General features: G+C 42.4%; 1 protein-coding gene across 2 annotated transcripts; it reads left to right on the forward strand.

Annotated features, from left to right (window-relative positions):
• The first annotated feature begins 50 nt into the window (after positions 1-50).
• Positions 51-23,052, forward strand: LOC146050557 (nuclear receptor subfamily 2 group F member 5-like). Of its 2 annotated transcripts, none has more exons than XM_083167623.1 (4): positions 51-300; positions 560-1,243; positions 14,547-15,071; positions 21,906-23,052. In XM_083167623.1, the coding sequence occupies exons 2-4, from the start codon at positions 847-849 to the stop codon at positions 22,178-22,180; spliced, it is 1,197 nt and encodes a 398-aa protein (XP_083023749.1). In that variant the 5' UTR covers positions 51-300; positions 560-846; the 3' UTR covers positions 22,181-23,052. The 2 variants fall into 2 exon arrangements, with proteins under 2 accessions (XP_083023749.1, XP_083023748.1); XM_083167622.1 differs by having other exon boundaries at positions 52-300; positions 14,544-15,071.
• The last annotated feature ends 707 nt before the right edge of the window (positions 23,053-23,759 follow it).

Raw genomic sequence — 23,759 nt, forward strand, 5'->3', positions numbered from 1 at the left:
GCCCAAATCTGGAGATCTCCATGGACACCGTGTAAATGAGACTTTACTGTCAGAGTCCAGTGTCTCCCACTGCAGCCCAGGAGCCTCTGCTGCAAGCTGTAGAGAGAGAGAGAGAGAAGGACAGGGCAGGGTGTTACCAGGATCCAAAACCTCTCTCACTTTTCAAACTTTTCCACCCACTCATTAGCAGGGGGGTGTCCAGCTGCAGCATTGTCCTCTTCCTATGAGACAGTAGCAGCACCAGTCACCAGATCGCTGATTGCTGCGTCCTGCAGACCCGGGAGCCCTGCTGCAAAGGAGGTAAGGCTGGCAAACTCCCGGCTGTCCGCCGCCCCGATCCTCTGATTGCTGGGCATTGTGTGCAATGCATTATTGTACCCTCTGATAAGGCGCTGGCACAGCATAATGCATTTCCTCCCCTCTCTGCACAATTTGCAACATGCTTCCACCCTTTTTTTTTTGCAACAATTGTAGCTATAAACGTCCTGTGCTCTGTAACAGTGTAATATTGTGGGAGATGCGTGTCACGTTGCTGATGTGTCTTGTGTTACTTTTGCAGGGACAGAATAGGGGCATTGGTGGTGCGCCTCTCCCTCCCTCTACTGCTGCTGGAAGGAGGATCTGAAGGCACCCGCTCGCTCACGTCTTCCTGTTTCCCTGGAGAGGGTATTTGGACTCTGGACACGCTTGGGGGGACTGCACAGGATACTACACTCTTACACCAGCCAGCATTGCGCTGCGTGAAGTCTGTGCCCTGCGTCGCAACTTTGGCCAAACTCCTGCGTCCATTCTCTCCGCTCAGAGCTCTGCTGTCTCCCGGTGGACCCTTGTGTCTGAGACTGTATTATGGCCATGGTAGTCAATCCTTGGCAGGAAGACATTCCAGGGGTGGTGCAGGGGACCCAGGTGAACAATCCACCTGGGCTGTGCAACCAGGACCCGGGGGGCCCTCCGCAAACTCCAATGACCCCGAAAGGATCTGTGCCAGGCCAGGACCCTGTTCACTCTGGCGACAAAGGGGTCCCCAACGTGGACTGCATGGTGTGTGGGGACAAGTCAAGTGGCAAGCACTATGGGCAGTTTACCTGCGAAGGATGCAAGAGCTTCTTTAAGAGATCGGTCAGGAGAAACCTCACCTACACGTGTAGGGGTAACAGAGACTGCCCCATAGACCAGCACCACAGGAACCAGTGCCAGTACTGCCGCTTGAAGAAGTGCCTTAAAGTTGGAATGAGGAGAGAGGGTGAGTCCTGGTAGGGGTGGGGAACACCAGCAAACACTCACCTGTGTCTGGGTTAGGTGCCAACATTTCATCCTCACTAGTTATCTACCTTAGGTTCCTCCTCAGGAGCCTGGCATAATCAATAATGCATTTATATCACATATTGCCAATGTTAATCAGTTAGTAATTAATAATAAGCTTTGGGGTGGTGGTTATTGTTGAGAGATACAGTACCAGCCAATCAACTTCTCCCTTACAATTTACAGGCTGTATTTGAAAAATGACAGTTATGAGCTGATTGGTTGCTATTTTTTTTATCACCCACAATTGTATCTCTCTGCAAGCTTTGATAAATTACCCCCCTATATTTTTGTCCCTACCCCAGCCTATGCTAATAGGAGCCAGCAACAATTGTTTAGTTTGGGTAATCTCTTTCTACAGCAGAAGGGCTTATAGAACACTTAATAAACTTTGCAGAAAGACAGACACCATGGTATTGACACAGATCATTTGGCCTGTAATCCACCCATATCACTACATGGGTGGCAGTGTATTGCAGAATATATCATAGATTACAGAGGATTACTGGCGAGTGTTATAAAAAGATTGCCTTCTCTGTGCTCGTCCATCGATGTATCCCTTAAAAGCTTAAACCATGAAGACAGAATTTACTAATACTACTAATTGTGTATCTTAATATCCGACCGCGTCCACCGCAACTTCACAATTATTTTAAGTACTTCCGAATTAACTATATATTGTGCACTTCGCAGTACTTTATATTGATTAATGTGGAACTGATTGAAATAAATCTAAAAAATTGCCACCGGAACGAAAGGACACGAGGGTTGGATGAACAGATTTGTAATCATAATGTAAATCATTCGCAGTGTTTATTACAATTAAAAAGAAAAATAGTATAGCGCTGGTAACTTGGGAACACGCTGTTAATAAATTATACACCACATTTCAAGTATAGACAAAAAGTTTCATCATTTTCTTGCTCAATATTTTTGATTTAAAAGAAAAAAACTTGCTTAACCCTTTGAGTGCCAAGAGAATTTGGCAAAGTAGGTGTGAAAATTGCAGAGCAAACAATTTTATTCATCTTCGTGACCTGTGATTTTTACCTTATATAGGATATATCTATTTTTCCACAAAAATTTTTTTTTTTTTTAGTTTTTATAACAAATGTGAGCGACGCTGGTATTTTTAGAGGATATTTTGAAAATATCTCTTACAGAGATGGTTTAACAAGTGGAGTTTACACAAAAAGGGTCTAGTAATCCTGATTGTGTATTTTTGTGTATGCTTGTATGTGGGTTTGGTGTCCCAGGACGGTACACGGCGCAGCAGCCTCAGTTGGCGCGGCTTAAACTTTTTGCTTAAATTCACTTTGGTAACAAGTGGAGTTGGGTCTATAAATATCACATATGGATTTGCTATAGGTAGAAAATTAACTCCTAAACCAATTATATTATAGTGTGTGTGTGTGTGTCTTTGGATCCGTTCTTGTTTTTTTTATTCTAATAAATATTACTCTAGCTACTAATTCATTTAATTTCAGAAGCATTTTGTAAAGTTGGCGTTTCACAGAAGATAGGAGCCATGCACTAATCGTAATATATATATATATATATTACAGTATATAGTGTTTGAGCTGGTGTGGCTCAGTGGATGGGGGACATATGTAAACACATTTAAATTAAATTAAATTAAATCACTTAAACAAGTATCAAATTTACTATGTGACTTTCACATGAGAAGTGACTATGGCGGAAGGTACAATAAAAAAAATACATTAAATCTACGTATATTCTCTATTAAGAGTTTCAGATTATCCCATTGTTGTTATATTAGTAGTAAATGAAATGTGTAAAGTTTATATAACAAAACTAATCTTCCCTTATGAGCCACCTGGTCTGACAGCATTCCTGTGTAGCTTATCAGACTACAAAAAACCCAGATACAATTTACTCTCCACACAGTGAGCAATGCACCGGAGAGCAGGCCGTGACGTATTAACATGCTGTACATTTATATTTGTAAGGTCCATAAATCTGGGCTCCAACAATCATAAATGAGTTGTGACTAATGTTTCATTGAATGGCTGTACCTTACCCAGGGGAAATCACACCTCTCCTGTGTGGGTATTGTTACAATGTAATATCTGAGCACAAATATAGCAAATATTATTTTCCCTAAAAGAATATGACGCATGACAATAAATATATAATAAATTGCATAAAATAATGGTGCATTCAATTTCAAAACAAAATTGTGGAATATATATATATATATATAGTGTTAATGTGTGTGGTCTCTAATTATAGTTCACACATATTCTGTATATATACTCGCAAGTACACACAAACATCTATACATGGCAGTCACAAAGAACACCACACAAATAACTATACACACATTACAATATATTCTGTATGATAATGCAGCTGTATGATGCAGGACTACCGTTAACTTTATGAATAAGACATGCACACATGTAGTCTGACATGAATCCCTTGTGATTATACATGAAACACCTCATTATTATTTACTAAAGTCATTTCAAGAATCCTACTGTGTCCGATTCCCAGTGATCTCTTCAGATCCTGTTAACCCTCACACCAATACCATTATAATTATTATAGAAATACATCTCTTTTACATTTATTTGAAGAACAATATGTTTTTGTTAATTTGTTTTTCCTTATACATTTTTTAAAATGATAAAATTAGATTTTAAAATCACCTAATTTCTTTAAAATTAAAGGAATATACTTTTTTTAAGGATCTCTAAAGTGAACTAAACAAAACACACATAATAAACATGTATTAAAACATATTTATTTAAACATAAATATTAAAACATGTTTAATTTGAACACATTTGGAAGATAACAAAATAGTCAAATAAAATACATAAATATATCGAATAAAGGCTTTAAATTAAGTTTCAGATATTATATTGTTCTTTGAAAATCTGATAAAATACTTTTGAAACTAACAATATTATTAAATTCTCATTATAAGAATAAGAGGACTATGTATTATGATAAGAAAGAACCCTGTATAAAAAAAAAATGACACAAATCAAATACGGTAAATCTAGACTATTCTTTTTTAGAATAAAATGAATTATCTTGGCATACCTCTCATCAGAAAACATTTTTGTTTCTGATAATGTTTAAGTTAAATAATTTTTGTACGGAAATGTTGAATTTAACTTTCTTCCCTCGTTAAATATTTATTCCGATTTTACTTTAAAATTGGGGGACCGGGTACAGGTTTTTTTATTTTTCTGTATTATGTGAATAAGAAATGACTACTTTGTGAGTTATTTTATAATATTTTATATATATATATATATATATATATATATATATATATATATATATATATAATAACTCACTATATATTTATACAGCATCTTGTATTATGCATTATATTAAACAGGATCTAGTGAAAAATAGATTAATGCTCACAGTAATTAGCTATGTAGACAGCAATCTCTAGATCTGCTGGCATTGCTGTCCCGCAAGTTATTATCCATCAAGACATTAATTTATTATCATCTATTCCCTTGTATAATCTATAAACTGGCTTCAACAAATTATACAGTGTCACATACAATATGGCAATACTGGTGGTGGCACTATGACCTCTGAGATCACTTCCTGCCTTCACGCGGGGCTCCAGTTATGGTGAATGTCTTGGCCAAGCATGACAACAATCGTGGTTTATTGCAAATAGTAATCGCATTTGATCCAATCAGGTATCGTTTCTGACAACTGTGAGGAACACTCTGAACACTACCTATACTGCGATAGGATCAGCCCACCTCTCACGGTGTTTCAGAATAACATCTGATCTTCCTGACTGGCTACTCCAGTGGGTTTAGCTGCTAAGGTGCTTTATTACTTAAACTGTATTGTTTTGGTTTTTTTTAGCTGGTCACTCCAAAGGGGGTAATTCTATAAAGACTTCTCAGGATTGTGTTTAGGCTCTTGATCCGTATAGCTTTAAATTCTCTTTGTATCATATTACAGGGTCACATTATTGACTGCAGACCATTACTTTTCCAGTATCTACAGACCATTACTTAAACAGGTTTTGCAATATGCATAAAAAGGGTGGAAAAGTAGGTGCAATGCATTGTGGATGTTTTTTTTTGTTTTATATTTTAACCAGCGAATTGAATTTACATTTACACCCCAGTGTTTTTCCTAAAATAACCACCTGCGTTTTACCCTCTGTGGTTCCTGAGTTGCTCAAATTGAAAAAATAAAAATCCCTGGGAAGTTGGGTCTCTTTCAAAGAGCTCCCACTGCTGCTTCCAAGGTTGTATCTTCAAATCTGCCTAAAACAACAGTGATTCTAGGCACTAAGGCCATGGAGAATGAGTAATTCTGCTGAGAACCCCTCTCCCGCGGTTCCAATCTGACCCAGAGATGTTGCGATAACAGAATCTGCTTTCAGCACTCTGGTAGCAATGTAAAATCGAAACAAATATCGAAGCAAAGTAAAAGTGTTTTAAAGACAGATAGAAAAAAACAAACCTGCAACAAAAAAAGTAGAGAAATACATATGTAAAATAAAAGTCAAATCTTTTATCAACCCTTTGATTGACAACACCTCTGTTAGAGATGTGCAAAATATTGGCTAAAAAATGAGAGCGCCGCTCACATTTGTTATATAAATTCAAATAAAAAATGTTCTGTAAAAAAAGATTATATTTCCTGTATAAGGTAAACATTACAGGTCATTATGATGAAATAACAATGTTTGCTTGCCAATTTTTACACCTATTTTGACACATTCACTTGGCACTCAAAGGGTTAAATCAGAACAAATCCAGGATTTCTACTTGTAAAGGGTATTTGATTGTCATAGAAAATTTTAAAATAGTTATTTGACCCCTCTGCTATTGTGCATTACCCAGTTAGAGTAAAAAATGTGAACTGTATTATTATTATTATTATTATTATTATTATTATTATTACTACCATTATTATTACTCTTGCTCTGTGTTATTTAATGTCTGCCCTTCCAATTGACAAAGAATTCATAATCCCCTGCACACGGTCCCTACCCTAAACACATTGCACAATGTTGGGTCAGGCCAACGTAGGACAGCGGTGGGGCTGGGAAAGTACAGCTGATCTGATGGACAGGCTGTCACAAATATAACCACGAGTTACCTTTCACTGGGCGGATTTTTTTTATGTTTTTTTTTTTTAACTCTTCACTTTTGACAGTCAGATAAACTTTTTCTTCTGACGATATAATTAAAATACCAACATTACACGGGCAGATGAACTCTGGCAGCTGAAAGTCCTGATTTTCTGGAGAAAGGCAGTGATTAAATGGTTCCAATCAATCAATCAATCAATGTGAATTTTCTTTAATGGTCTGATATGAACAACTCAAATTGAGTGTTGTCAAGAAACAACTATGTAGGTATGAAGAATTACCATAGAACGCCCCGTGGGTGTATTAAATATATACATATAAAAAAGAATAGGGTTGAATTTTTTTTTAGACCTTAACAAATAGCACATTTTGTGTATGGGACAATAATCATTTACAATATATTTATTGCGAATGCGGGATGCGAGGACATCTCACAAGTAAGCTTAAATGGAATTAGGAATTAGTGCTGGCGGAAATGTAAGTAGGGCGCTATCTGTGTTTAGTTTGTATGTTTTCCCCACGTTTCTGTGGTTTTGGTGCAATGGTTTCCTCTGCAGAATCCTACGAGAATTGGCATCTCACAACAATTGGGCCCAGAGGGTATTTTTGTGCCTGGGCTAGGGTCAATAAGATTGTAAGGTCAAATGAGTCAGGGGCTAATGTGTATAGATACATATTCTCTCTGATTGTAAAGTGCTAGCAGAATATATGGGTGCCGTATAACAGTCTTATAGAAAGCTGTACACTACTGCAAGAGGTTAAAATGAACATTAACACTCGCTACACTATCCAGTTAAAAATAAAATATCAACTATTAAATATGTAAAGTATCTCAATTAAACGCCTTAACCCTTAATTTACCCAGGCACAGCTGTGTCTCCTATGCAGTGTCAAATTGGAATCCCCCCCCCACCCCCCAGCCCATATTAAAAGAATAATCTTTCTACATATGTCAACAGCTGAATAAAGCATTAGTTACTTGCTGAGACTCCTACAATTGTACCAAGCTTAAGGCTGCTTTCTAAAGAGCTTGTCAACAAGGCACAATAGGACCGTACGTATCAAAATTCCTCAACTAGCGAGAGACGGTGGAGTGTAAAAAAAAAAACAAAAAACAAAAAAACCAGTGAGGAGGATTTTTGGAATTTTAAAATGTCTTATTTTTGAAGCTAAACGATTGTAATACACCGATGATTGTAATGTGATTATAATGCAGCTAATAGCTCTATAGACATTGGACGTACAGCCAAACTGACAGCGCAATTTATCAGCGATAATTGTGCTTCAATTCTTATTTCCGCCGTTATTGCATTGTTATTCTACATATTCAAAATAAAGGAGTGAACGGTTTAATGTGGGGGGAAATAATCTATCTCCCCAATATATTCTATAATTCCCAGTAAAAAGATGATTTATTGAAGCTGACATTTTATATCATCTTATATCAGACAGGTTTTTAGGTGGCGAGAAATAAATAAAATATATAAAAAAAAAAAAACTAAAACCTTTTAGTCTCTTTTTTTTTTTTTTTTTTTTTGTCCCCTCACCGGACCATGAACTCTGATCTACCCAGCTGTTCTTCCCTGTAAATATCTCATCAATGAAATTACCGGCCACTGGGTTTTACTGAACCATATAAAAAAAAATAAACTGCCAAACTGTCAATCACCGTTTCTGACTAAAAAAATGTTAGGATTGGCTTCCATTCAGATCGTCATTGATCGGTGGCGCAGTGGTAAGTATTGTTGCTGCACACCTCTGGGGTCTTGGGTCCACCCTGACGAGCACATTCCGCAATAAAAAGACAATAGGGTTTTTCTTGTGTTATCACTGCGCTTTCGCCATCCTGAGGCGGGGATGGCGTGTCCTTGATAAATAAGAGATAAGTAGCTTGCTCATGCAGGAGAGCTACATAATATAGGAAAGCGACAAAGATGGCTACAGCGGTCAATACCCAGCTGTAGCCGTCACCTGAACTGATCTGATTGGTCTTTTGCACATGTGTGCACAGTCCAAAATTGGACAGACTGTCTGGTAGGCATGCGTGACCATACTAGCTCATGCATGATCTACGGGCAAGGAAGTTGAAGGCATTACGCTGATGCCAGGTTGCGGAAACTCACTGTCCGGAGAGGTTGGTATAAGGAGAACTCCTGCGTTTCATGTTTTACTAAGTGTAAAAAGTTCTTAGACTGTAAGCTCAATGATTCAACGGGATGCGGTCAATTTCCCGGCGGTCGGAATCCCGACCACCGAAATCCCGAAACTTTCTCCCTCCGTGGGTGTCCACGACACCCATAAAGGGAGAATAAATTAGCATGCCGAGCGTAGCGCGGCACCGGGCCCGCAAGGGGGGGCGGGGCGATCCATGTCCCCCCCTTGCCGGGATTCCATACCGAATCCGATTCAACAGTCTGTGTAAAGATTACAAAGCACATACATGGTGGGGGTTATTCGCACGGGGACCGATGGGGGGTGTATGTGCATGCGCAGGGTCATTTCTGTGCATCCATTCGCAGGCCCTGCGTGCGAACACACGCTGCGAGGGGGGGGGGCGGCCCGGGGAGAGGGGGGGGGGTTTGGTGGACTTGCAAAGCTGCGAATACGCAGCCTTGCGAATCAAACAGAATAACCCCCGTTATGTCCTAATTTACAAAGCACATGACATGTATGTGCCTTGTAAATGAGGAATAATAATATCTGTAGCAATGACATGTAGCGCTTACCGCAGAGTAAGTTGAAGTTCACCATTAGATACAAGGGGGCGCACTATTAGGAATGGAGCCTTACTATTAAAGGATCTGAGATTTACATTTTAGTAAAAGGGAGAATTTCCCTATTAACAATATCCTAAATACTATGAGCCTCAGTCAGCTTTGTTAGCAAAGCAAAAAAGCAAGCAGCTGGGCAAAACCATGCTGCACTGCAGCTGGGGCAGATGCAACATGTGGGCTACATACAAAAGCAGACATTATTTATCCTGCACAGAGACAATATAAATGCATTTGCTTCCCTTGCTTATACCCAGATAGGGCAGTGGTTGCGTTTCAGTGCAGACGCATTTACTCACTGTGCAATAATTGTGTTGCAGAACACCGCAGCACACGGAGGTATTAGAGAGAGCTACCACAAAGCCTTCACCCTACTGAGTGGGCCCCTATGTGGACTTTGTCTTATGTAAAATCAATAGCACAGTTTAGTGTGGTGTGTTTAGCGGTTACTGGTTTATTCTTGACATTTATATATGCATTTACAGACCACAACTATGGGGCTGGTCTGTCCGATGATATTTAATCTGTACAGATCTTGTCCTGCGACGTCGGACGCCTGAAACGTGCAGCACAACTGACATACTGCTGGCTTTTAGGGGGCAGGGACATAGAGTTCCAGAAAATGGGGCGTGTCTTCCCCGTTGTATGGGCGTGCCAAAGTCAGTGGCTGCACCTTTGGACGCGGTATAACTGGACACGGGGGTTACATGGATGGAGCGGTGTTCAGACAGATCTCTCTTGCACCAGATATAGTGCTGGTGGGAATGTACCATGGTAGTGATGATGACTATGGAACTAAGTGTATGGCCAGGGGAGATGTGGTCTCATAGATGTGTACAACCCTTTCTGTACGCATTTAGGTACATGCACCTACTGGGGGTGTAATTACGGCTGATTTGCGACCAATTCTGCGCCAGCCCCAGGATATTAACTGTTTTGGAAATGCTTTTTAAAAAAATTGTCCGTCAGTGTCATGACTCCTACTGGCAATGCGTGGTACTGCAACAGCAGCATTCTAAAAAAAGTAGCCTGTAGTATTCATATTAGTTCTCTATGGTCTCACTGTTACAGTACAATTTTGGCTGCAGGTGGTGCATCTATGTTGGCAGCAGACATGGGAACTCCTGATATGTGTGATTCCATTATAGTGGCTGATGAAGAACCAGGCTCATTTAAGGAGCAGGTGGGAACAGTAGCTTGTCTAGGAGGCCAGCCATCCCTGGCAAAAATGGAGGCTGTCTGAGTCTGGGCAGTCGGGATCCCGACGTCGGCCTAATGACTATCGGGATCCCGACTGTCGGAATCCTATACAACACCCGTTACAGGCTGTGTTTGAAAAATAACAGGAGCTGATTGGTTGATACATTCTCTCCCCGCCAGCTTTGATAAATTGTGCCTTAGGGTGGGTACACACCTGGTCGGCACAGACACGACATTATGGCCAAACCGGAACAACATATTGTACATATCGGGCTGTGCGTCGCATGCAACCGGTTTAGTGCAATGTAGGACGGAACAAGATTTGTCATTCATTACTTTGGACAAGCATATACCGGTAATTTGGCATAATGCTGGGTGATGGGAAATCCCTGGACCATCGGCCCGATTTCCAGACGTATTACTGTGTTCCCACCCTTACATGGAGAGAGAGGTTTTGGGAATGTCATATCTGAGGTTTCCCATCAGCTGCTGGATACATATCAATCAGCGGCTAAAGCGTTTGTATCAGGCGCAGCAGCTAAAAGGTTAAACCATTTGCCAGCATCTCATCAGCTCAATGAGTGCTTAATATATTCATTTCACTTGACCTCTGAACAGAATTACCATTTTATATCAGAGAAAGGACCTGATTTACACTGAAAATCAGCTGCCGGCAAGAGACAACCTGGCTGTTACGTGCCGCCTCTGACGCAGTCCAGCACAGCGGCTACTAAGTTAACTCTTTGCAGTTTGCCCTTGAAAATGAAGAAACAAGTTGATTGGGACAAACATTACTCACTTATAATGTCCGGTCAAACTGGACCAGCTCCAAAAAGATATATATCTCCCTTTTGATGCTTTACAATCAATTTAGGCTTCTGTTAAAAGCAAAATTGTTTACCCTAACAATTTTGTCCCCCCCCCCCCCCCCCTTTGTATAGAATAGAATTTGTCAGGCATCCACTTAAGTTTCTCTAATTCACTGACATAATGCTGTGATTGTCTGATTATCCCTTAAGCCAGGTACACACTATGCAATAATCAGGATGATCAGATGATTTTCAGCAGCTTGTTAAACTCGTTAATCTCAGAGTATGTACATAGTCCCCAGGGTTAATTATCCAGAACCAGTCGGATCGGATGATTGGATCTGACCTGCTGTGTGACATTTCTTTAAAAAAGTTTCTTATATAGCGCACACATATTCCGCAGCGCTGTACAGAGAATATTTGAACAGTCACACCAGTCCCTGCCCCAGTGGAGCTTACAATCTAAACCCCCTACCACATGTACATGCACACACATTCACTCTTAGGTTAATATTGTTGGAAGCCCATTAACCTACCAGTATATTTTTGGATTGTGGGAGATAATGGTATTGTGCAACTTTTGTTATGTGTAAACATTTCCTATCCTATGCCCAACATTTCTCCCGATAGCTCATTAAATATGACTGATGATTGTTTGGATCAGTGTATGCTAGAAATCGGATGTTCTACAGATCTGTCTTTATAGGTATTCCCCTAGCATTAGATCTCATACACCTAGGGTTACCACCTAGACCCTTTAATTCCGGACACATATTAATTACACAGGTTCTGTGGCTGGCTGACTTCAAGACTCCACTTCACCTGTTTTTAAACTGCCACAGAACCTGTGTAATTAACATCTGTCCGGAATTAAAGGTCCTAGGTGGTAACCCTACATACACCGGTCCCAACCAGGTGTAGTAAGGTACTGGTGGTGCTTCACAGGGCAAAACCACACCCGGTGCAAGCACTGCACAACCGCTTAACTGTCAGGAATTGGATTGTGAGCTGAATGAGTTAATTGCTAGTAAATTCCCGGTTAGAGGAGTGATCTGGACATTTCTCTTGTTATGACGTTGCAGAATTATGATCAATTCGCCTCCGTAATTAGATTGTTGAGCAGATGTGCAGACTGCACTTAAAGCCAAGTGTCCATTATTATAATGGTCCAGACTCCCCAAGTGCTATAAACGGTGATCCTCCCTTCATAAACGCAAGCTGCCTTTTTATTATTATTTTATTTCTACGTTTACACAAGATGGTTTCAGCAAAACCACCCTCAAGCGTCTCGGTTGAGATTTGGATTTTGGCTCGGTTTAAAAAAAGTCGATAAAAATAAAAACGATAATCAATAATAAAAATGGATAAAAAAATTCTAAATCCGCCTTTTTTGCAGCCCACAAACCATTACAAACACCCGACTGGGCTTTGGTTTAGCTCAGATCCACAAAATTCGGACAGATTTGGATTTTTGGAGAAGCAATTTTTTTATTTCGTACATGAACCATGAACCTATGGCCTCCGAGCTGCAATTGTTATCTCTGTACATTTTCTTTCATCGTATTAATACGACTCACGGGCTTTGTAGGTGACATAGCAGCACAGTGGCTAGCATTGTGACATCATAGCCCTGAGACCATCATCTCAGTTGCGTAGTTTATATATTCTCCCCATGATCTGTACGTTTCCGTTTCGGGCTCCGCTTTTCTCCCACAGTGCAAACAAAATAGACTGTTGCCGCAAATTATTCCAGAAATACGTAAGGGATCATAACAAATAGTGTGCAATAGGTTACCAGACTGAACGAAGACGTCACCAGTTAAGACCCCGCTGGAGTTTGCTATTAAAATGACATTTTGTTATAAATAATACTGAATACGTCTCACTTTCAACTCTCCTGTTCTACCAGAATTTTAAATGTCAACATTTATAAACCGCCGGGACTAGACGTCAGGGTGAAATGTCAGTTAGTACCCGTGTGTGGTTTGGTATGAAGCCATTATCTTTCCGAGGTTACTACCTGCAGTACTACCGGGTGGATGTATCTGAGATTACCGTAATATCATTAGGATTTATGAGTTAAAGACATTTTGATACTAGAAGAAAAGAAAGTTATTTATAATTGTGAAGATGTCTATAAGACATTTTTGTTCATATTTCCTGGTTACCATGAAGGGGTTAGTTCTAAGTGGATGATTCTGGGATTGTGCATAGGTCCCAACAGTACCGATTTAAGGGGGATAAGGCCAATTTGAGAACTCTGTGCCATCATCCTGATCAACTTTGTCCTATGCGGGGCTGGATTAAGGCTTAGGGGGGCCTGGTGGCCTTCAGACAGGGTGACCTTTGTGAAGGAGGGGGGGGGGGGGGTTGCATAAGATTGTGCATTCCTCCCAACATGACCCATTCCAGTAGGGACTAAATGCCCCCTACCTGGATGTCCCTCTTAATATATGACTTTATAATGAAGCCTTGATCACCCCATTGCCCCTTTGTCGTGCAATTGGTTAAGTTGTACCCTTACCACCACATTTTACAAAGCTTATTCATTTAGGAGTCCAGGAATTGGGAAACACCTTCCAAAATTAGGATTAGTGCCCTATACGGAAGCTGTGCACCCTCTCTGGGGGCCCCCAGTTGGCCAGGGGGACCCATCCATGACTCCAACATGGCGTGGCTATGCAGCCCTCCGTGGGCGTACTTCCTGTAAAGGGCACGCGTAGCCATAAAGCCAAAGCTTGGGCATGGTCTTGCGTACTGAGCGATATATAATATACTGTGTATTATAATTTAACCTTACAGAGATACTTAGATCTCTATGGGCTGCAAAGTTATTTCATTCTCAGTTGTTTGATTTTCTTTTATATATAGGATTGTTGTGAGTTACAGTAGACATCTGCTGAATAAGCAGCTTTGCTTATTGCATGGGTTGCCGTACATTTGTGTGATTTATACCTGCACAGCCGTCAGTCAGGCTATTATTAGTGTGTGTTTGTGTGTGTGTATGTGTGTGTGTGTGTGGGGGGGGGGGTTATCTTTTGGGAAAAGCAGCCATTGTTTCCTGTCACAGGATTCCGTGGCCTTAGCGGGTCATGTGAATGTTTCCCTGCTGGTTACTGGCTACGTCAGGAGTATAGCTGGTATAAAGATCAGATGTCAGAGTTTACCGGCTGGTCAGGAAAGGTCTCCTTTGTACGCCTCAGCTTGCTTAGCTTGTGGCTGTATAAATGGGAACATACATAGCTATTGTGGTTTATATCGGAGGACTAATTGTATTGTATTCTTCGATGTACCCCAAATTCTGTAACAGAACCTGAATAGTGATCCACTCCTTGTCTTCTCTCCACAGCAGTCCAGCGTGGTCGAATGTCGCACCCACAGACCAGCCCGGGCCAGTACCCAATGAACAGCGTTGACCCTTATAATGGTCACTCGTACCTTACGGGATTCATCTCCTTGCTTCTCCGAGCAGAGCCCTACCCGACCTCCCGCTATGGAGCCCAGTGCCTACAGCCCAACAACATCATGGGCATTGAGAACATTTGTGAGCTGGCTGCCCGATTGCTCTTCAGCGCCATCGAGTGGGCCAAGAACATCCCCTTCTTCCCCGACTTCCAGCTCTCTGACCAGGTCTCCCTGCTTCGCATGACGTGGAGCGAGCTCTTCGTCCTCAACGCAGCCCAGTGTTCCATGCCCCTTCACGTGGCACCCTTACTGGCAGCAGCAGGCCTCCATGCTTCACCTATGTCCGCTGACAGAGTGGTGGCTTTCATGGACCATATCAGGGTCTTTCAGGATCAAGTAGAAAAGCTGAAGGCACTTCATATTGACTCTGCTGAGTACTCCTGTTTGAAAGCCGTGGCGTTATTTACCCCTGGTAAGTTACCTGCACACTACCGACAACTGGCTACAACAAACAATAATCATGCACTGTAGTATAATTGACCTATCAGATGCGAACGCTTGTGAATTCTAATGAACTTCTGTTCTGTACACCCATAAATGCATTATTGTACATAACAATGGGCAAGTCTGCCGGCCACACCAACTCTCCCCACATATATAGACAAATAGGTGGCCTGGGGGTGTCTGGTTACACAATATTGAGTAGCGGGGGCAAAGCAGTAATGCCTCCAGGTCCTCCCCCATAGCCACATTACAGTGCCTTACCACCCTACCACAACCCCCCCCCCCCCCCCCCCCCTCATGCCATCCCTTCTGCTCCACCTTGGAGAGGGCAGCCACAATTTTGGCAAGTATGATGTACATATAGGTGTTCACAGTTAAACATATCATATTCATTATATTATTGGTAGGGAGACTAAATGGGCAGGATTCCGAGGAAAAATAATGTTTTGATCAAAAAGGCGCTGATCAGGAATATGGTGCTGTTCTCACATTGCATGGCGCCATATTCCCTACATTTTTTCCCTCAGAGTCCTTCTCCCTGTGTCCTCATTGGTCTCCCTACCAAATATGGAGGCTCTGAGACCAATCAGTAGGCAGCTCTGAATGAGGAAAGTTAAATGACGGCCATCTTGTAAACGTTTTTCTGTGGAACCTTTGTGAGGCGATTGGTTATTTGTGGCCACTGGAAACATCCTAAATCTAAATGTTTAAGCAAAATTACTTAATGACGGCCATAAATACTTATATTCCTCAGAACAAAACAGTTTTGTGGCTGAGCAATCGGTACAATCCAAGCACAGATGCGTCAGCCCTGTTGTCTAAGCCGTCAGCTATTTCTCAGCGAGCTCACTGCTTCCCAGGACTACGTGACCACCACACACTCATATGGATGTTTGTACAGCCGTCAATATACAGTAATGTCAAACACCGGCTATACTTGCGCTGTAAGGAGGTTTATTTATTATTATATTTATCAGCTTAAAGACACATTTACCCTCCTCATTACCGCCAAAAATTATATTTTGCATTAAGTGCGAAATAGGGTAACTGAGGTGTAGGTCCTGCGTACCGGGGATGTGGCCATAGTGGACATGAAAACATCTTCAGTGGGTGCTCTCAGCACTCCTGTAAAGCTTGGCCACCCTCAGCCTGCCTTTTCTCTATAAGCACCTATCCTACAACTATGTAATAACAGTTTCTTATACAGCGCAGCATATTCCGCAGCGCTGTACTGAGTATAGTTGCCCATTCTGTCCCTGCCCCAGAACTACAGGTCGCTCGCTGCGGTCATACCTCCCAGCGTCACTTGAATCCAGAGGTCGATCAGGACGGTGGTGATGGTATGTTACCATTTTTTTTATATATTTTTATTCTCTTTTAACAATTTTTTTGTAATCCTTATTAAATCTGTGGAAGCCAGTTCCATGCATGCCCTCTGCGACACCTTACTGGGACAGCAAGCAATGAGGATAATCGCACCGCGGCTGGCCACAGTTGACTGGTAGCTAAGGAGGGCAAATTACTAGCCCCCCCCCCCCCCTCAATAATTAGCATGAAAATCAATTTCTATCACATGATCAGAGGTGGATTTTTTTTTTTGTGGGTATAGATTTTTTTTCCCCGACCAATTTAATGATCAGGCCCCTAATAAGGCATACAGCTTCCCCCGCCTGGGTTACATTTCCTCGTATAGATTTTATCCGGGACACATCCTAAAAAACACGCATGTTATTGTAGCAACTTATTTTACTCATGTTAACTGCGTCATTCCGAGGTGAAACACCTATTTTAGGAATGACCTGGATCAGACCGTTCAAAACCGCAGAACTGGCGCACATTGTTCCGAGCCGATTGGTGTGTCCTACACTTTATCTCTCTCCAGTCTTGTCAGTAAATATTCTCAAACAGACTAAGCGAATCCACCCCTGGTACGTCTGGGTGGCTGCACACTGCATTGTGGGAAATGACTTGGCCACTTGGTGAAATCATTCAGGTGGAGCGTAAAAACCTTTCACCTGTTGTGACCTCCCAAGCCCTGGAACAGATATTGCACTCCACGTGCACCAGCCGCAATAAATGTGGCTGGTGATACGGCTGCACTAGATTGCTATAGATTGAAAGGTATCATGTTATGACAATAACAAAGGCCCAGTGTATGCAATATGGGGCCCTCACCTCGGTGACTGGCCAGACAGTAAATTGATGCTTTGTGCTGTGTCCTGAAGTGTGTCAGTGCTAGTTGTGACTCTCCTGTATCAGGACACACTGGTGTCAGGGGCTGACGAGGAGCGTCCGAGTGATTTATTGTGTGCAGGGGCCCCTGGCAGAGTGAGCTGCCCGGCAGGTCAGATATTTAATGTCAGGCAGCCATACACAGCCACCCTTGTGACATTTCCAGTTGACCTTCAGAGATCTCAGCTCTCACAGCTGAGACATTCAGTCTTGTCGGGTGTTCCTGGTAATTCTGCCATGCCCACCTGCTCCCCTTATACAAGTGCTGGAGACGTCAGGAGGGGGGGGGGGGCTGAATGCTGGGGATTCCAGATATGGGATTCCATTGTGTAAAGGCGGGTAGAGCATGCTGGGACGTGTAGTTACAGTGTTGCAAATCCTGATTTTGAACTGTCCCTTTACATTTTGGAGGCGTTATTTTGAAGATTAGTTAAAAATCTCCTCAGCACATTATATCTGCAGAGTATGCATCTTATTTCAATTCTAGGAACATACCGATATATCCCGCACAAATAGCTTATTCCTAAGAAACAGAAATGTTGGGAAGCTTTATATTTTTGACCCCTTTATTCTTGAATAACTGCGGTAGTTACAGGAATTCTTGAGAAATATTCCCTTACAGGAACCGTTGTCTGCATTCTCTTACCCACAGCCCCGCATGAATCAGTGGCACACATTTTTTGTTAATTAGGACAGACATGTGTATTCTCATTTACGGAATAGTTTTATTTCCAGAAACAATGATGATGCTTTTTTTATTCCTCCGAACCCCAGTACAACATAGAAGAAATGGTGCATTTACACTGTTTTACAGTCCTGGAAATCAGAACCTTAGTTTTTTCCTGTTGGAGAACAGCACTATATAAATGAAATTCTTATGACCTCATAAGTTGCAGCAGTATTCTATGCTGCACACACTGGACTCTAGCGCAGCGGAATCTTGGAGTGGCAGATCAAACAGGTTCCCAATAAATCATGACGGTGCACAGTTTACTGCTCCCTTTGTGATATGTCGGAATAATGTACAGTGTAATGCCCCGTACACACGGGGGGAGATATATGGCTAGTAATATATTGCTTGCAATATATTGCTGAGCAATATATTGCTCAGTGTCTCCTTTTCATCAGCGACCAGAGATGGTCGCTGATGAAAAGGAACCTCTGCTGGGGGAGCCGCAGGAGCAAGCTCCTGCGACCAGCGATTACAATGGGGCAGAAAACGGGAGCGCGCACCCGGTGATTTATCGCCGGGGCACACTTCCATCACTGGCAATATGGTGGCCTGTGACCATATTCCCAGTGATTAAAGCCCCTATCGCCCCCGTGTGTACACAGCTTTACATATTCTGCCCTGGCACCGATGCAGCATGTGTACCTCACAGGATACTGTAGATCAAACATCTATGCCCTGGGCCAGATTCTTTAAGCTTCAAAAGTGATAAAATGGAGAGTGATAAACAGCCAGCCAATCAGCTCCTGTCTGACATTTTTCAAACACAGTCTGTGACATGGCAGGTAGCAGCTGATTGGCTGGCTGTTTATCACTCTCCATTTTATCACTTTTGAAGCTTAGAGAATCTGGCCCCCTGTATTTAAGCTTGTCCATACCTTTCTCAGCATTATATCATCCTGGTGGCTCTAACGCCAGTGTAATATAGGGACTATACCTGATTGCAGGACTAATTTGTTCTCAAAATGGGCAAGCCCTTGCTGAACAGCTGGTGGGGCAGATGTAACGTGCAGAGAGCGTTAGATTTGGGTGAGTTATTTTGTTTCTGTGCAGGGTAAATACTGGCTGCTTTATTCTTACACTGCAATATAGATTTCAGATTCAACACACCCCACCCAAATCTAATTCTCTTTGCACTTGTTACATCTGCCTCACCTGCAGTGCAGCAAGGGTTCTGCCCATTTTGAGAACAAATTTTTCCTGCAATGTCCTTGCTTTGCTGGAGTTAAGTAAAAAGATTATTCTCTGCACTCTTCCTCTAAAGCAATGGTTCACAAACTCAGTCCTCCAGGATCCTCAACATTACACGGTTTCCAGGTCTCCTCACAGAATCACAAGTGAAATAATTAACTCCACCTGTGGGTTTTTAAAATGTGTCAGGGAGTAATGACCCATGTGCAGCTGCTCGGTCACCTAGGAAACAGGTCTGTGAGTAATGATTGCACCTGTACACCTGCTGGCTGACCTGAGAAATGGGTCAGCGAGTAATCAGTACACCTGTGCACCTGCTGGGCTGCCTGGAAAACATCAGCATGAAAAAGTCCTTCTTCCCCAGTGGTAAAATACTCCTTTGGCTGGCAGAAGTGGCAAATGCTGCTAGACTATAATCTTGCTGGCCTATTCTGTAGCAAAACAGCTAATAATTAGGCACCACTTGCTGTATCTCTTAGGCCTTGTCATCAGAACAAGTGTAAACAGAAAAGCAGGTGGTTTTATGTGTGAGCGCTCAAGCTGTTGTGAAACTACAAGTCCCAGCATGCCATGCCACAGTTTTAGCACTCCCTGACAGCAAAACTGTGGCAAGGCATGCTGGGACTTGTAGTTTCACAACAGCTAAAGAACTACAGGTTGACTACGCCTTGTCTATTTATTATTTATTTATTAACAGTTTCTTATATAGCGCACACATATTCCGCAGCGCTTTACAGAGTATAGTTGAACATTCACATCAGTCCCTTCCCCAGTGGAGCTTACAATCTACATTCCCTACCACATGTACACACAGACATTCTAGGGTTAATTTTTGTTGGGAGCCAATTAGCCTACCAGTATATTTTGGGATTATGGGAGGAAAGCGGAGCACCGGGAGAAAACCCACGCAAATACGGGGAGAATATACAAACTCCGCACAGTTAGAGCCATGGTGGGAATCGAACCTATGACCTCAGTGCTGTGAGGCAGTAATGCTAATCATTACACCATACATTCTGCCCCTTGTCTAGTAGTTATCTCTCAGTTATCACCAGAACAGTGGGAACCAATTAGCCGGCTACAGCCGCAATGTCTGTCAGGACCGACTGCTCTACGTGTGGACTGGGGGCACGAGTCACTTCATTAGTATATGCGACACAGCCGGCCGTTAGTATATGCGACAGAGCCGGCCGTTTGGCAATAATCATGTTTCTGTCGCATATGCCGGAGACCGCTAGCACATATAATAAGGCTGTAATGCATTCCTTCCCACAGATGGGTGTACACTGTAATCTTTCTACAAAGGACATGACTTGTTTGGCATGGCCCGTGTACACTAACCAGTGCTGAGCTGTGACATACCACACAGGCCATTGACTCGTGAGGGCGGTAGTTGCTAACAGGCCAGATATATGGATGTGAGGGGTCATTAGTGCCTCTGGATTACTCTGTGATTTAACCGTGTGCAAATCATTAACCTGGTGACGTAATATTCCCCGAAAGCAATACTCAGAACTGAGTCACAGACAATATTTATCTGTCTATTGATTTGGTCACAGTCTCCCATTTAGGCCCTCATTCTGGTTGCTTCGGTCCCCGGCGAATTCGCAACGGGGACTGATGTTTATGCACTGCGAATACGCATATAATGTATGCAAAACAACCATTCACAAAGACTTAGGGATGTGCGGACCACGGCGGGTGGGGGTGGGCATTTTCGCAGGCGGCGTTTAATTTTGCTCTTTAGTGAGTCAATCAGAATCACCCCCTTGGTTCGGACGGTTGTTGAGCTGACACTCTCTGGTTTAAAACATTTTTCGTCACTGATCATTCTACACCACAAGACAGGAAGCCTTGCAAATAGGGGAAGGCGACTCAATTACTCATGAGTTGCTGCTGACACAGCTTTGGGCAGATTAGCGGGATTTAGCGCTTTGGTCTGCAGCCTATTGAAGTGTGAGCCGTATTTCTTAAGCACACAACGCCCGTTTAGAAATGCTGTGCGCACTTGTATCAGAATATACCCCTTATTTTCTGTTTGGTAACGCAAGTCATCGCTGGTTACTAGTGAAACGATAATTATCAAGGATGTCGTCTCAAACCAAATTATGGCTGCCTGTAGGAGGCAGGTACACGTTAAATGCACAATACACTACAGTTCCCAGAATCCTTTGGGTATTCTATGAGTTGTAGTTATTTAAAAAAAAAACCCTGGGTCATAGGTAGTAGGGGCCCGGTGGTGCAGGATTAAGGCAAGTTCTCCATTGTATTTATCTCCAAGGCTTGATACATCTCATGAAAATTGATTAAATGGAGAGTGATAAACTACCAACCAATCAGCTCCTACCTATCATTTTTCAAAAACAGCCTATGACATGGCGATTAGGAGCTGATCGGCTGGTGGGTTACCACTTTCTTTTTTTTTCACTTTTCAAACTTAGTACATCTGGCCTTTAAGGTGTCATCTATAGAGATATAATATTGGCTTGGATTCACCAAGCGATAGCAGTGGAGAGAGTCATGTCTGGGTCTTATTGTGGCTGGGATGACGTTACTGTTTTCTTTGTTCACAGTATTCACCGCTAGATGTTTGTGGCTGTATTGGAAGCTATATATAAATATATAATGATTGTCCTTTTGTTTTTGTAGATGCAGTGGGATTGTCTGACATCGGCCACGTGGAAAGCATTCAGGAAAAATCTCAGTGTGCCCTAGAAGAGTACGTGCGCAACCAGTATCCAAACCAACCAACCCGATTCGGCCGGCTCCTGCTCCGCCTGCCGTCCTTGCGCATTGTGTCGGCACCAGTTATAGAGCAGCTTTTCTTTGTACGTCTAGTCGGCAAGACGCCCATTGAGACTCTAATTCGAGACATGCTCTTGTCCGGGTCCAGCTTTAACTGGCCTTACATGCCTCTACAGTAAAGAGGGTCTTCTCCACCTTTTTGGACCGCTGATGTCCAACGAACCTGTTTTGTTTCCTCAGAAATTTTTTACACTGCAGCCAATACCACCAGAGCAGGCCTGGGAGCCGAGCGAACTGGTTGGGCATCCACGATGATGACCATGACTATCCCTGAAGGATTACGGCTATGTTACAAAATCGTACCTTCGCACCTCTGTCTGAGGTTCAACTGGTGGGTTTGGCGCTTACTTAGTTTAAAGTTGGGTTCGAGTGAACCTGGTCTTCAGGGACCTCTACGTTACACACCTGTGCAATTCAGACTAGTTTCGCCGTGGTAAATATTTACATCTGTTGTTCCGCCCGCACCAGCAAGCGTTCTGACCAGATTATATGCACTTTTCTACGGGAGTTTGCCGGATATTCCAAAACATTCTACGCAGCAGAATGTGAGAACAAAGCAATCCACGTGTAAGGGAACAAAGGAAGAAAACAAAAAGACTGCGATTGTTCACCGTGAATTGACACTTGTGAATTGGTTACTTCACGTCAAAGACTGGCTAGCACTGCAATCTACAACATAAAGCACTGAATCAGCCTTGGCCACTTAATCCCCTGTCGGGGGGGGTGTTCAACAATAGACTATTTATAAAAGAAAAGAATGGGCATTTGAGATGTAAGAACTGCCTGCTTTTTCACAAAATTACATGTATATTTTTTCCCCGCCATCCCCTCATTTTTTCCTCGCTTATTTTTTTTCCTTCTATAAGTATGTTTGTAAGATATTTTTTTGGTGTGTGAATTGTGGAATTTTTTTGTAACCTGGCAGCGAAATATTGTTTATTTTGCTGGTTGACCTGGCTAATTATTAAATACAGTATCAGTTATTAATTTTTTGAGTATTTGCGTCATTTTGTGCCTTTCTGACTTTCGTCTGTACGACAGAGGTGCCCACCCCTGTGATACATCATAGGTGCAGTCATGCCAAACAGTCCCAATTGGCATTCCAGGTCCTGTAAGACTCTGCCAGCATTGTGCGGATTTATTTTTTCTAAAAATGCATCTTAATCACAGTGCAATGTGACTAGAGGTGCGTACACACTGGCCACTATACCAGCCGATATATCAATACACCATCGGGCAGTATAATATATATGTGAATGGAGTCGTTCACAGATATATTGCGTTGGCTGTGCAACACATCGCATCATTCTGTGTGTACGGGTGATCCGCCGACCCCCATACAGCCTCGGTGAGAGTCGCAGGTGATTGACAACTCAGTAAAATACAAATACGCCCGCCCATTTGTGATGTCAGTCGGATCGGGCAGCGTGTATGGAGAATATGCTGCCCGTTCCTTCTGTAGATATATCTGCAGGTCAATTGATCTGTAGATAAATATACGAGTGTGTTCCCACCTTAAGACACACAGGAGACTGTGCTGTGTTATTTGATATGACACTTTTATATGTGTGTGCGAGTGAGTCTCTGACTCTGCCAGTATTTCCATAACTAAGACTATCTATTGTCTCTTAAGAAAAATGCTTAGGTCTAAAGGTGCGCATACACTGACCCGATTTGGGCCGATTTCGGTCGATTCCG

This window comes from Crinia signifera, chromosome 12 (genome assembly GCF_055691185.1).
Source record: "Crinia signifera chromosome 12, ASM5569118v1, whole genome shotgun sequence".
Taxonomy (NCBI): Eukaryota; Metazoa; Chordata; class Amphibia; order Anura; family Myobatrachidae; genus Crinia; species Crinia signifera.